At 34.8% G+C, this 16,559-nt stretch overlaps 2 protein-coding genes across 2 annotated transcripts in view; both read left to right on the top strand.

Annotated features, from left to right (window-relative positions):
* Positions 1–864: 864 nt before the first annotated feature.
* LOC114248835 (uncharacterized) lies at positions 865–7,922 on the top strand. Its single transcript, XM_028182248.2, has 2 exons — positions 865–1,150; positions 6,414–7,922. The coding sequence occupies exon 2, from the start codon at positions 6,427–6,429 to the stop codon at positions 7,534–7,536; it is 1,110 nt and encodes a 369-aa protein (XP_028038049.2). The 5' UTR covers positions 865–1,150; positions 6,414–6,426; the 3' UTR covers positions 7,537–7,922.
* A 7,705-nt stretch (positions 7,923–15,627) lies between these two features.
* Positions 15,628–16,559, top strand: part of LOC114248837 (muscle-specific protein 20) — a 31,125-nt gene continuing 30,193 nt past the window's right edge. The window contains exon 1 of the mRNA XM_028182250.2: positions 15,628–15,839. Coding sequence (XP_028038051.1) covers positions 15,816–15,839 — 24 coding nt within the window. The 5' untranslated portion in view covers positions 15,628–15,815. The remainder of the gene's footprint in view (positions 15,840–16,559) is intronic.

Consider the following 16,559-nt stretch of genomic DNA (forward strand, 5'->3'; position numbering starts at 1 on the left):
TGATTTTGAAATGAGTAGGATTATAAAGGACATTGTCTGAAAGAGCAGGACTCGAGCTGTTCAGGAGGCGTGTGGGCGTGTCTAAGGACACGCCTACGCATTGGGCGTGGTTCATGAGACATTAAAATTAATTCATAATAAAATGTCGTACTTATATGGTACAGTCGAGAAGATTAGCAAATTACCTGTTTTAATATTTTCGTAGTTAACAACAAATCAGAAACTAAAACTTACGGTATCGTTAAAGGCAATCAATAGCAATTTTTATTTTATAATAACGTAAACATATTGGATCAGGCAATTAACAATTTGCATTGAATACCTTAATTACAAAATATTGTAACGGCGAAGAAAAACCAGAAAATTTCCTATTGCAGTTTTGTTTACGGACGCTAACGATTGTGCGTATACCTCTTATTGCGAGTTAGCAGTTTTTCTAACTAAAACTTGATTAAAAATGGGTCGCGAAATTTATAATAGTGGTTTTAAATCTACGCGCTCCGGTATTTGCGTAGCGATTTTGATCTCGCAAATTGTGTTCGCAGATTTTGTTTATGTTAATTATGTAATGTATGCCTTAGCCTAATAAGTTTAAAATATCTCGATGAATTTTCCATTATTTGTCAATTGGATAAGAGAAAGTATTTCTCAAATTCAACACAAATTTAAATTTAAATGTATTTTGTAAAAGTGCATGAAATCGCACATTCAGTATCTTACCCAATTGTTTTATACTGCACTCACTTCGAACACGTCACTTTAATTCAAAGAGATATCTCAGACGAGCCTGTAAGAATGTTTCTGCGCGAGGCGGAGCCTTAACGCGGTTTCCCACGAAAATTTCCGAGCACAGTCAACCAGAATACAATGCCCTACAGCTTGCGAATAATAGCAGGGAAACGATTTCATAGAAAACGTAGTAAGGGGGGTGTGGTAGTTCAAGTGAAAATGGTCGACGTCCGAGAAAATGCATGGAAATAGGGGTTGAAGAGAATCGCCAGGACATCGTTACGTAACGTCAGTTGTACGGAGGCTGTAGAAGGGGATGCACGCGTCTGTTGTAGTACCAGGCTAGCATAAACAACAACAACAACGTATTTACAGACGTAAACAAGACGAACTTTGTTGCGGTGCTGTGTGAAGCTACAAGGTACGTAATTTTTTTTTGTTGCTTGTAATTTGCCGGTTTATCATTTTTGTTTTAGGCATCAAATTGACTATTAATTATATTTTATTTAGATAAAAAACGATCACCTATTCTATAACTTTGTCGATTTTAGGAATACTGTTTGGTAAATCAAAAGAAGGAATAAAAATTCAAACTGTAATCCTTTGTATTGAAATTGCTAAAAAAATTAAAATCTATAATAATATACTCACTTGAAATACATAGCAATACTCGAATCTAATCACAAGCGAGGTGAAATTTTAGTTTTTGCATCAATTTAATTTGTTTTGAGCAAAAAGCTCTCATGAATCAGTTCTTTAATCTTCAATTTATTGAATATCTATCTTTATATCATTTGATTACAGAGTTTATTGATTGTGCTTGATAGCAATAATCATATTTCTCTCAATTAAGTTACCGTAACTCATACAAATCACATCTATCTTTGAGGCGTCGAGGCTAATATTTAAATTTCACAAAAAACGGCTATTCTGCTAACGAGCCGATACGTATGATTTCTTTGATATTCCTAGTTAGAGATAGGTTGGTTTGTGGCACCTAATCACGCGGACTAATAATAAATAACAATATTTATCGTGGAAATAAAAAAAAAATGTTGATTTGATTTCTATTAGTTGGTCTTATGCCTTCATTATGGAAATCATTTCTGCTCATTAAGTACTTATTTGATAATTTTGGATGCATCACTAAAAACGAAATCGTATTCGTATATGTTATGACGTTTGGATGGTGTCAAGTGTACTTTGAGATAAAAATGAAAAACGAATACAAAAAATAAGATGTTCCTGGTTAAAATTTATTTATACATTTAATGTACACTAATATAAAAGCTTACTAACATGAGGTTGTATTTTTAAATCAATCGTCGATTTAATAATTAATAATTCTGGATACCAAGGGGTTCGATTCCCGGTCTAAATCTGTATTTCAGTGCAAGTATATAAGTAAACAATTAATAATTAGATTTTAGCTTATAGTAACAGATCAATTCAAATTTATCACAATTAACAAAATAAAATTAAAAAAGTGCTAATAAAATTCGTATCTCAATCTCAACAGGAAATAAATTTTAACAGCATATGACGTCAGAGTTAAATGTACTACTATTCGGTACTGGCATTTGGTTTACGTGGAAAGAAGCGTCCCTCCGTTAGTAAAAAAACTAAAGGAATATCAGAAGCATAACAGCGGATTTCTATTTGAATCTAATTACGTTATTTACTGAACATATTGCTTAGATGGGTGGACGAGCACACGGCCCACCTGGTGTTAAGTGGTTACTGGAGCCCATAGACATCTACAACGTAAATGCGCCACCCACCTTGAGATATAAGTTCTAAGGTCTGAGTATATTTACAACGGCTGCCCCACCCTTCAAATCGAAACGCATTACTGCTTCACGGCAGAAATAGGCAGGGTGGTGGTACCCACCCGTGCGGACTCACAAGAGGTCCTACCAGTACTTGCGATCTATTTGCGATCAATTATAAAAATAATTTCGTACACTTTATTTGACGTTCTTTTGGCTGCTTTGAAGTTTCTAATGCATTGCTAAGGTAAAATAACCATGCTAGCTACTCATTTGTTAACGGGCTGTAGTGTACAGATAGATTAATAGGTCAGCGGAGACTATAATTTTTTTGCAGAATTTTTATACATTCAACATCCATTCAACTTTCAATTAATGCAATTAGTACATGTTTTTTTTTTTTACAATTACAATAACATTTATGGTCCAGAAAATTTGACGATTTTTTTTTTATTTAAGTGTTATAGTGGTCTATATTTCATCAGTGATATGGTCTGAATGAGAATCTCTAGTCTAAAGTACAAACAATAGGTACTTCGACAACTTCATGTTTTACTATTAATGATTGCATTCACCTTATAATATCCGGAAATACTTAAGATAAGTTCTCGCGAATCGTAGATGTGAATACAACTAGGTGCTATCTTTTCATTTATTTACTTCCAACGCTTCAATAACCGAACAGTTTTGGTGGGAATCCGAGACAATTCAAATACTTTATTATGCAATTTTTGTGGTCATATCTAACAAAACTAAAAGAATAAACGCGGGATAAAACTGTAAAACTGTAAAAGCGGTTTTAATTATAATTCACACTAAGTTAGCTGTGAAATTGTCAAACAATTTAGTGTAAAAAAATGCTTTTACTTATAAAATCTACAGTCTGCGCTCTGGTTTTCCGCAATAATATTTAATAAGAAAATTTGCAACAAAATTTACGTAATTAATTTTTGATTGCCACGTCGAGCATATTAAATGAAGCTGCGTACTGAATTTTACAACGTTAAGACCGTCGGCTAATAACCTGAAGTCTCTTATTAATAATTCAAACAGATAAAACAATTGGATCAACCGCGATACCTGTTATTAAATATGCAAATTAGTTATTTATTCAAATCTTACGACTGCTCTAAGAGAGGGTTCGAGACTCGCATAGAGGTTCTGTTGGCGTGTCGCCTTAATAAACACACGACACGCGTTAACCTTGAAAAATTATTAATTACACAATAATATAATATAAGCAGCTGACCCGGCAAACGTTGTTTTGCCATATATAAGATTTCTAGGGAATTTCTAGTGTAGAAAAAAAAACTGACTTATTGTAAGTGTGTAAGGATGTGGTAAATGAGTGAAAGAGGCATGTACCGCTGTGAACGATGAGGGAATATAAAAATAACAAAACCTCATTCAACCACATAATGCCTCATTATAACAAAAAAAAATTACCGAAAAATAAAAAATAAAAGTTAGGGGTGGACAGCCCTTATCATTTAGGGGTATGAAAAATAAATAGTAGCCGATTCTCAGACCTACTGAACATGCATATAAAATTTCATAAAAATCGGTCGAACCGTTTCAGAGGAGTATGGTAATTAACATTGTGACACGAGAATTTTATATATAAGATATAAATGCCGAAATTTGTATGTGTTGTTATTCAGGCAACAAAGTTTTTAGGAAGTTTCAATAATAACCACATTGTCCTTAAAAGCGAAACGATTGAAAATGAGCTTTCAGAAATAGAACAAGATGGACATTGGATGGACCAAGCCTCTTTCTGCCGTGACGCAGTTTGGTGATAGTTACTGCCTACAATTGACACATGGATGGTGATGGCGGCATTTATGCTGTGATGTGTACAGGCTCTGGTATTTAATTGACGAGTATACCAAGTGGGTAGTTCGCCTCTTTGGTTTTGTTTTCTCACAACGACCGGCTAAACTATTATCATATAATACGCTGACCGGGAGAATCATTTTTTTTTGCTCAGTTTTTTTATTGCTTCGATAGGCGAATGACCTCACGGCCTGGTCTTAAGTGGTTGCTGGTGGCCAAAGACGTCAACAAGCTTAATGCCACCCACTTTAAGACCTGAGCTCTCAGTTGTATAGTACTACATCTGCCGCTCCACTTAAACCAGAACGCATTACTGCTTCGCGGCAGAAATAGGCAGGCTGTTAGTACCTACTAGTGCAAGCTCACAACACGCCCTAGCATTGGTTAACCAATTTAAAAAAAAATCGAGTGCCCTCCGTCCAAATAATTCATTAACAAAAACGTAGGCTAATCAAAATTATTAATTGAAGTAGACGAAACAATAGCAAGTTATCGTCGCAACGGCCCAATCCCTCGGGGATTGTTTCATTTACAATATTTATTGTAAGGAGCCGGCCTGAAGACTCGCGGCGATACGAGCTAATTTACAAAATAAATATTAGCTCAATCGTAACAAGAAAACCAGGACTTAAATGATGTTTCAGTTTTTAGTTTGTTATTATTCTCGAAATTGTAATATTTGTGAATATATAATTTAATTGCTTTTTATGCGTAGATATTTCTGATCCAAAATATATTTTCTTAATTTGAATCGTTTCTACATTTGGCAGGATATTATAGTCATTATTTAACGTAAGCCTTTTAACAATATCGAAGAAAAATTTTTAGTTTCTACAATACGAACTGTTCTCACCTTTTTAATTGTGAATTCCTTTTTTATAATAATCATCTTCGTTCCTACATATATCCTTCGAACACTAACGTTATTTTTTTTATTAAATGGTCACACATTAGCTCGCTCCGTACATCTCAAACTGTATTCTACAAACGCGTATCCATTAACATACATCAAACTGGTGTTTCTTCAATAAACACCAATACTAAAGCAAACAGAAGGCGGCCGCCGGACCTACAGGAGACGCATTGTTTTCAATAAATTAAACAAGAGGACAAGGCCCAGGGTCTTCGCAAACAGCCAACGGCGTACGTCAACACAATTATTATACTCGGACAGCCACCCTCCGCGTCGATAAACATCTTCTAAATAAATTATCTGGACTCTATCGAGAACATTCCTGTACACGACACACGAAAAGCTAATTAAATGGAGTCGTTTATCGGTTAAAGCGGTTTTTAATACGCTTTTATTAGCTTCAGACGTATGTATGTTAGTATGTAACGGAATATTTGAGCATGATTTTGACCCCCTTCAAAACGTCGGATTAACTCGAAATTTGGTATTAGGACTTTTTAAGGACCGAAGACAATTAAATATTAAAAATAAAATAAAAAAAAACATTGTAAAAATTTAAATTAAACTACAAAATGAAAAATAAATAATAGTTTAAGAAAACTAAAAAAATACGCTTTTATAGAAAATCCAACTAAAAAATAGAAAATAAATTTTAATAAATTTGGAATTTAAAAATGGTATCAGTATATTTTATGAACAGATATGAGTAGAAGGGTTATTTTGATAATAGGTATCCTGAAAAGCAACCTACGCTTTTTTTTAAATAAAATCATTTTTTCTTAACCTATTTTTAAATTCAAATATAATAAAATTTATTTTCTATTTTTTTGTTGGATTTTCTATAAAAGCGTATTTTGTTAGTTTTTTAAACTGTTATTAATTTGTCTAGTCGACATAATGTTAATTATCGACTGTTTAAATTTATCGATCGATGATTTATCAACTAATGTGATTTTATTTTTTTCGTTATATAATATTAAATTGGTTAAGATGCCCGGAGGGTAATGTTGAAGTCTAGTTAAAATCTGTCTTTTAAGCCGGAACTCTTAATGCCTTGCGGCCCAAATAGACCCTCACCAGGGCCTATGCGATGTTTTATATCCAACCTTATAGGTACAATATTATTTTGTTTAGCTCACATAACTAACCTATTACTTTTGCTTCAGGGCTGCAACCAATATGGCAACTCGACCTCAGGCTCCCGTCACACGTACAAAGAAACAGAACCACGCAAACATACCGTGTCCCATTGAAAACTGCGCTAGATTCACGTACGGTAAACTACCGGACCATTTAACTAAAATACACGGACTAACCGGAGCCGAGAGGGACGCACTGAACGAACAACAAAGAAAACGGTTCTTTAATGGAGAACTATGCCAAGTACGGTATCTGAAGGAATCCGCTATAAGAGATCTATGGGGATCGGACTACGAAGACCCGCGCATAAGAGCTAAAATACACCAAAGTTTTTCGCTAGTCAAGATACGCATCATACCATTAGCAGCCACACAAAGAGCTCGACCGCTCACTGAACAAGATGCGAATGTGCTTACCGCATACAACGCGAGGACTGCTCCTCGACCAGTAAGAGTTCAAAGACAGAGAACTCGTGCAAGACCATACACAGTACCGCAAAGAAGCGAAACAGAATGTAGAACGTCAAGCGAATCAAGCGAAGAAGAGAACACTGGGAATCCCTTGCCACCATCTCCGCCCCCCTCGTCACCTTCCTTACCGCCGTCACCAGCCCCTTACGAACTGCAACCCGTAGAAACGAGGCTGCGCGACAATATTTTCGACTCAAAAATTGACGCCGGCTACAAAGCTGTCATCGATGATATGAAGAAATGCATGACAAATGGTAGAGCTCTTGGCGCACGGAAACGGAAAGCATATCGAACTTATAGACGATACGCAAAAAGGCTCATCGCATATCTTCATAGACAACATTCTCCGCTAGCGTATGATGTGGACGTGCTCTTGTGCGGAGAAAGACAAGTGAGCGCCTTCTTGGAAAGGATCAGCAGTGAGCACAAGACGAAGACATTAAGAAATTACATCGTTGCCGCGATAAAGCTACTGGATTCTCGTCTTTTCGCCATCGAAACGGATCCCTCGTGCAAAGAAAAAGTGGTATCTATGACCCGGGTTTATGAAGTGTTACATGGCCGATTGAATGAATGCGATAGACTGCTAGCCCAAAAGGACTCGGGCCAAAAGAAATCTCTCGGTTTTGACAGTGTTGTCGAACAAAGTTTTACAGATAGTTACGATGATTTGGTGTAATAATAAGCTTATTTAAGACGCATTAGCCTCATTTTATCATAACTATGTGACCCTTTAGCTTTTCGTCCCAAATTTAGTAGTCATTGCTATTTAATAATTTTGTACTCTTAAAAAATGTTGTAGTGTAAGCAACTAGTCACGTTAGTATTAAAAACCAGTAATTAACTATGTAAATACTATGAATAAATTTACGTGTACGAAGCAATACTAATTTTTAAATTTAGGAGTAGGTATTGTATTATGCATGTAGTAGTTTAGTTACTAAGGTCTAGTCTTGAAAGTTACACTTTCTATCGTTACAATAATGAGATCCGGATATCGGGCGTTTATCGTCTCAGCAATAATATTCTTAACTTAGATTACATAATTATTATTTTTAGTGGTTCTACATTTTATTCATCATTTAAGAAATTAGTCGTATTGTCTTTTTGTAAATAAAACATACGGATTGTTTCGTGTCATTTAATTTTGTTTATAATACCAACTCTACTCTACTCTTTACGAAAGAAATATGTATGCGCCTTTTTTTTGAACGAAAATGATTATCATTTTGTTCAGACTCAATTTTTTATTGTTGTTACGTAGCTGAGTAGACGAGCTCACGGCCCACTTGATGTTAAGTGGTTACCGGAGCCCATAGACATCTACAAAGTAAATGCCACCACCTACCTTGAAATATGAGTTCTAAGGTCTCAGTATAATACAACGGCTGCCCCAGCCTTGAAACCAAAACGCTTTACTGCTTCATGGTAGATATAGGCAGGGTGGTGGTACGTACCCGTGCGGACTCACAAGACGAGCCAGTAAAAAAATTATTTAATTTCCAACACACTTAATGCTCTAAGCATCCGGCGGTTGGTAAAACATGTAATTAAAAAAGGAAATTATTATCTAGAATTATCAGCTAACTCGTCTTTCCTCAAATTGAAAATATCTTCTCTTATCGTTTAATTGTTGTTATTTTTACAAAATTTTCGTATTAAGTGACATCTGTTGATGAATAGTCCAAATAATACATCCACTCGTAAATTGCAGTTCGCCCGTTATCTGTAAGATGACACTGTAATACAATATTTAATACAAACTTCTAGCGCACTCATGTAATCCTGGTACTTGGCGATCACAACCGCCTGCTCCAGATTCTCTACCAGCCGGCCAACGTTCCAAACGTTCCATTCCAAACAAAACCCACATCTACAATGAGTCACCGGCACATTTTCTACCGTTTCCCATGTTTTCTTTCTCACTCTTTTGCACTTGCTATTATTATCATCGGTATGACAAGAATGCAAGGAACATAGAATGGCTTGTTCGTCGAATTGCTCGTACTAAGAAAAGAAAATGGAGGTTTGATATTGCATACTTTTAATGTACCGATTTATTTGTTTAAAATAAATAACATTCTTTTTAAATAAAAATATATAATTTACCGATGTGTAACTAACATAATAATATAAACTCAAAATGGATACCTAATATTTAAAATAAATAAAAAAAAAAAAATTCCGCGGCAACATACAAAAATGAATTACGGGTATTGTTTTTATTTTATTTATGAAAACGTAACTATTTTTAGTTTTGGTCCGTTTGTTTGTCCGCAATAATCACCAAAACAGCTCACACAAGGAATTTGGCAAAACTTTCATTGCCCAGACAATTTTTTACCAAAGAATGCTTTTAGATTACGTTTTCGTCTCAGTAACTTTGTCGGTTTGGCGTCAAAATCTAAAAGTCCGTTTAGTACCTTCTCCATTTTGATTGTTCATTATGGACAAACGAGCTTACCGCCCACTTAGTAATATTTGGATATCGGAGTCCAAAGATAACATGATATGACTGCTACCAACCATTTCAAGTCCTTTGAGCTCGCCATTGTGTCGTATAACGGTAGCCTCATCCTTCAGCTCGAACGCAAGATAACTTCGCGGCAAAATTAGGTAGTATTTTTTTTTATTGGTGTTAATTGGTTACTGGAGCCCATAGACATCTACAACGTAAATGCGCCACACACCTTGAGTTCTAAGGTCTCAGTATAGTTAGAACGGTTGCCCCACCCTTCAAGCCGAAACGCATTACTGCTTCACGGCAGAAATAGGCGGGGCGGTGGTACCTACCCGTGCGGACTCACAACAGGTCCTACCACCAGTACACAAGAGAATGGTGGTACTCACTCGTGCGGGCTATCAATACGACGTACCACCACTAAATTCTGATTATGGATTACTCGTACAATACTCAGATAGCACTGTTGTCCATTCTCGGCTGAATTCACTTAACCATTTCTTTTTGTCTTAGTAGTTAGACGAGCGTAACAGTGGTAACGATGGTTCACCGGAAACACCGTAGAGGGGAGTTGATTCCAAAGCCGAATGGTACTTGGCAAAAAGGGCCTCTGGAAGACCGTGGATGTTCGCAGTAGTTCTAGCTAGTAAATCTCTGTTTCGTTTCTAAGCTGATAACCTTAAGAGGCTATGTCAGCGTAACTGGACGAGTAGGTAAGCTCACGGGACTCAAACCGGGAGTGTTGCTAAGACTGGCCCTAGCAAGAGCAATGCTTCGCAGAATCTACTACCGGATCGGAAACGCGACCTCCCCTGGCTGAGCCTTGCTCGTCCACCTGCCCTGGTGATACTGGAAAGGCCTCCGGGCCACCAGTAATATTTCAATCATAAAAAAAAACACGACCCACTTTGAAGATCTGGCGAGAAACTCAGTGGGCTGTGTCTATGGGTTAATTTACTCGTGGAGCCCTTCGTCGCAAGTGACGGGTTTGGCGAGGACGGTGACCGGTGCTTGAGGTACATAAAAGCACCGTTAACGGATCGGGAGGACACGTAATGACGTGCTTAGTTCAGATTGTTTACCATTCGGTCCACAGGATCGGGGATGCTCTTTCTGTGGCGAGCAGTGCAATGGTAAATAAGTAACGAAAAAGAATTCAAATAATTCCACCGACCACTTCCTATTTACTCACTAGAATTGGTTGGACAGTGCTATTCTACTCTACTCTTCATCACAGAGCTTCAGAGATTCAACTTCCTATGGACTATAAATTGTTTTTTTTAATCATTTCAGGTCTGGACTATTCAAGTTTGCTCCAAGAACCTTTTCCACAAGATTTTATATTTTAAGTCCACTAATGGATTTGCGCCAATAGATTTTATTTACCAAAGTAGTCGTTTAATTTATTACGGGCTAGCTTTTCACTCGCCGCTTCGCCTACACTTTAAACCTTAAAACACATATCTCAAGGTGGGTGGCGGCATTTACGTTATAGATGTCTATATGCTCCGGTAACCACTTAACACCAGGTGGGCTGTGAGCTCGTCCACCCATCTATGCTATAACAAAAAATAATAAAAAACTTGGCGTGGTTAGCAATGGCATGAAAAGTAACCTATATTTTTTCATAATACAGACTATTTTCCGAATTTCGTTAGAATCAGTTTAGTTATTTGGGCGTAAAAACGTAACAGACAGACAGAATTACTATACTTACATATTTGCCATGCAACTTCTAACGTAATTCAACAGTGTAAGAGTGAATTCCGAAAATCTTTAAATAGCTTTTGTGTTCTCTAAAATCTCTGTCTCTCTGTGTCTACTTGCCAATACTTTCCGGAGATGTGTGCTAACAAACAAACTGACAGACAAAAATTAATTTTGGATTCGATTATTTATGTTCTATTACCTTTCTATTTTTATTACTTTTCTTCAATCTACTTATTCACGATATGCTACTATTTTATTGTATTGTGTACTAGCTGACCCGGCAGACGTGTATGTTAGTAACCGTAACACAACATAAAATCGTAAGCCGCGTAACTGTTAACCTTAACTCCAGCGCCACTTCTCATACCTTGATAACACTATAACAGGACATGCATGAACAAAACATACAAACATTCTAGAAATTTACGTAACCGACAATATGATATGATATTTTTTTAATTTTTTTTTAAAATAAGATCATCAATGTCGTTCTGATAATTACGAACTTTGACGAGTTTAAGAGTGACGATGGAAGAAGCGCTCGAACGTATTGAATGATTTTCTGTAGGACGGAGATATTTCCAACCAGATTACTCATATTCTATTCCTGTAGTCAAATAACGTGAGCAATCTTGAACCGTGGAGGCTGATCGCTGAGTAAAAGAAACAAGATAACACACGAGTCATATGTCCTTCAAAAACGATGTGGCCAGAATTTAAATACAATAAATTTTTCTGCAAAAAATATTATTCAAAACTCGAAACATTAACGGTGAACCTTAGCAATAATTATAGACAATAATTTAGAAAATAACCTTCATAAGTTTCATAGTTTCATAAAATTTGCGCTGTGGTAAATAAAAACGAATGAAGTACAGTAGTTAGTAGCTCGGTCGCAATAACAGCGATGTACGAACGTGTTGCAACAAACAATGCAGAAATGTTGAGTGACGTCACACTCGTTCGGTGCAAAGTGCATGTATGCAGCTCAACCTCTTAGTATTTATGACAGCCTGGTGCGCGTTCCTTTTGCAGCCGACACCAAAGAGGCCCTATCCCCTTTGAGCACACCCTTCTGTGGGTCATTCATTGTGCATACACGGTCATTCACTGCGCTGACCTCTAAGTGATATTTTTGTTAATACATACATTTAATACTTCTCATTAATGTAATTTAGATTGTTATTTATTACTCGTATTATTTTATAAACACAATTCAATGCAAGTTTAGAATTTACATATTTTTAAGCTTTTTTTAAACCTCAACCAACACACATGGAAAGTGGCTTGTGCATTAATAAAAAAAAATGCAGATTTGTTATCTTCAATTTTTATATCGATTATTATCAGAAATACGAAAAGACTTTTTATCGAAAATCTCTATAAATATATGTACATTTTATTATCAGTGACTTATAAAATGTTCAGAGAGAGCTAGCTGCACTTGCAAGGCGGTGCAACAAGTTATCTTACCAGGAACTCGTGGTACAAGGATATCAGAAAAAGCAAGCGGTTAAACGATGCAGTGCATAATGCAACTGATACTATAAGTAGCTATAACAATATTCAAATACATTTACACGCTCTCAATAATAATATGGATACATGTATTATACATATATAATATCTTATCGCCATTAATCACATTGTCAGTCAAGCTGCGGAGCGTATGTAAACTAGAGATATATAATAATTATTTTAGAGAAACGAAAATATGTTTCTTGTTTTAAAAATGAACTAGAGGTCCCGCAGTAGTCGAAATTCGACTATAATTAATTGGAATTGCAAGTTTGTACACTATTATGATTGTATTTTGTACTTCTATAATCACAAATTTCGCCAAGGCTACACTATAAAAAAATATTAATAAAGACAAACAATATTTAATCTATTCTCAATTTGACCACAGACGTCAAGAACAAAAGTTTGACAATAAATAGTATGCATGCGTGTGTGCGTCAAATACATGGTATGTAGCACGGAATAGATAAATAATCTATTCCGTGGTATGTAGTGTGTGTAATGTTTTCTTTATTGATTTAATGTATCTTTTATGCATTATTTAAAAAAAATATTAGTATTGTGCACTTCTTCTCTGTATTCTCTATAAGTTGGAAAATTTCATACTCTTCCGTCCGCGCAATTTTCGTAAAAAGGGTTACAAAGTTTTTGCTTCACGTATTAATATATAGATAAGTAGGTGTGGCTTAAATATCTCATTACCAGGCCATTTAATCTCAAAAAAAAAGTTTGTTCTTTGACATTGACGAGTATTTTCTAGAAAATTTAGCAACCAACTGTTATTAGGTTATCTGTCAGAATTTTTTTTCAATGGTCGCTGTGTAATAAGTGCTCATTTTTATTTAATCTCTCCTCACCCTCAGTATTATTACTATTTCAGGAAGCTCTCATAGCATCGGATAGCAATAAAAGTAGTTTTCGATTCGGTTTCTCATAACCTAATGCAAAATATTTAAACGTCTGATGGTGGTGCGATTTTAAAATTAAGAAGATAAAAAGATTCTTAATATGTATATTATTATATAGACTCCAGTATCTCAAATATGAAGTGTATAATCTTTGCTCCAGTAATTACTTAACACCAGGTGGATCTTCAGCTTACCTATCCATTTAAGCAAAAAAAAACCGTACTGTACAAACATTGATTAGAAATATAAAAATAGGAATATGCATATTGAATACGCAAGGATAAAATGTATATACTATAGGCATGAAGATTTTCATTCTGGATCGGTATTCGCAATTTAAGACCATTTAAAATTTCAATAGTCTTGATAATAAAATGATCAATGATAAAATCTCTTGTGTCTGTTTTAACAAACAAAAAAAGTTTTATATTTGCCACCTTTTTGTGTGTCCAGTTTTTTTCAAATGCGCCAAAACTGTTTTGTGGTCAATTCCCAGCTCTTCAGCTATGTCGTAACTACTGATATGCCGATCTTGCTCCAATGGCATCCATTTTATCCGTAATAGGGCGACCAGAGGGACGTGCATCTTTGACATCAAAATTTCCGGATTGAAAACGCTTAAACCAAAATTAAATTTATGCTACTCTGACAGACACTGCACTAGGTCCATAAAGATCGCAATTTTTTTTCGCGGCTTGCGTTGCATTTTTACCTTTTTTGTAGTAATATGTATCAAATTTATTTGTTAGATTCACTCATCTTGACAGTACGAAAAATTAAAAAAATCACACATTTTCCTAAATTGAATTTGGAATTATCTTCTTTAAAATTTAAACTTTTAATGATACCAAAACCAGCCAGATACTAATAGTATAGCCAAAGAGATTTTATTACAAGTTGATACACACTATAATGCGAAAAGACTTTTTCCCCAACCTATGGAGTAATGCTTAGGAATCAATATTTTTTACCGGGTTCAACTAAACATTAATTGCTTTATTATCTAACTATATGTAACGTTGTGATCAAATTGAATCGTTTACTAGAAATTTCTTTACAAAATTTAAAGCCGTTGTGAACAGATCACTACATAGTATAAAACAAAGTCGCTTTCTCTGTCCTTATATCCCTATGTATGCTTAAATCTTTAAAATTACGCAACGGATTTTGATGCGGTTTTTTTGATAGATAGAGTGATTGAAGAGGAAGGTTTATATGTATAATAATATCCATAAAAACCAATAATAAATTACAGTTTCCGAAGCGAAGCGAAGGTGGGTCGCTAGTTCTACTATATAAAAGCGCCGGCGTGAAGTTTTAACGACGAACATGAAAATGTTTAGCCTCGTTCCAGTTACAAAGCGTTTGCTGACTATAAATAACTCGATCTGGTAAAATATCACATCATCGGGTGTCGACTTTTACTTTGCTTTAGTTTCCAAATAAGAATTAGAAAATAGCGAATAATTTCATACGTACAATGAATGACTAGTTGATACCAAAACCTAAAGGATTAAATGTATAATCTTTAGTGCAAAATTAACTGTAAAAAATAAATAAACAAGTTAACAGAAATGGGTAACTAGATATAAGTATTTTCTGCATTAAAGCTTTTTGGTGATAGGTTTTAAATTTAAATATTTCCAATTTTATTGTGAATTAATTTTCAATTGTCGGTTTTACTTGAGGTGTATTCGTTTTATTGAAAGACAAAGAAATTCTATTAAAACATACATAAGATATTTATTTAACCAACAAAACAGCAATAATAATTTTCGGAATTTTATTTTTTTATTTTTGATTACTCCTTCGAAAGAATGCCTTTTTCTTTACATTTTTCGTTGTGAACACTTTCACGATGCAAAATTTAGGTTTTATAATTGAACAAACCTCATAGTTAACATTTTTTTTTAATAATAAATAATACAAAAAATTCATAGGCATTTTCAGCATGATGTTTTTAAAAGTGGACAAATATAAAGAAATAAACATAGAACGCGAAAATAGTTAACAAACTGAGTAGAGCCACCGCAATCCACTCTAACGTCACTTAATTCAGTACCTACGTAAGTACGTACATGTTATAGACATGGAAGGAATCATTTTAAAATAGCCGAAAGACCACGTAAGGGGATATTTCGGTCGGTATAGTTTGCAGGTCTCTGTTTCATCTCGTTCGCGCTCGTATTTACGCCAATAGAGATTTGCTGGTGTATAAAACACGTCATTCTAGTGAGAAGAGCTTATTTTGTGCTCAACTTTGGTGAGAGTGCCATCTAGTGAAAACAGCGCGAAACACCAGCGTGTGTGTTCATTGTGAATATATTGTGATAATTTGAAAAATCCTCTTCTATCAAAATGCCCGGACGTCCTATTTGGCAGGTAGGTCCATAATACCGATAATCGGTGTCAGTTTTATTTTTCGTTTCCATAAAGTCGAATTAACTACATATTCCTTTCAATTTAAGATTATAGTTGACACTACTGTAGTATACTAATCTTCTAGATTATGCCAATTAATCTTTAAATATATTTTCGTTCATGTAACAAGAAAGTTCTAGCATTTTTCTTTGCACAAAAGGTACTTTAAAGCATAATTTGAAAAACATCTTCAGTATATTCTACTTTATCTATTACGATTCGGTTTGATAGTACTTCGCTTTAAAAATAAAATAGATTCTAAAATTTTCAATGCTTCTGACTCACTTTTTCAATATTAAACGTAGGTAGGTACCTGAAATAACAGGTGTGATAAACAACGCTCTTCTAAAATTTGCGTTTTGGCAATACGCCAAACCGTATTATTTCACTTCTGTATAATGTTCTGTTATCAAACATTTTTCTAGAATGTTATAAATCTGATAATAATATATGCTACATCTTTAAACTACAGCAACAAGATACTACTGATATTATTTGACAGAAATTATTATAAACTGAAAAAGCGTGCCTCTAATTTTAATTCCTATTTCGACAATTTGACAGTTTGGTATAAGTACACAACGGGTGTATAAATGAATAAATAAATTTATAATAATTACCAATCAATGAAATGTTTGCTGTACTTATAATTTTCTACTGTTTTATTTTGTTATAACCTTG

Source organism: Bombyx mandarina, chromosome 12 (genome assembly GCF_030267445.1).
Source record: "Bombyx mandarina strain Sakado chromosome 12, ASM3026744v2".
Lineage (NCBI taxonomy): Eukaryota > Metazoa > Arthropoda > Insecta > Lepidoptera > Bombycidae > Bombyx > Bombyx mandarina.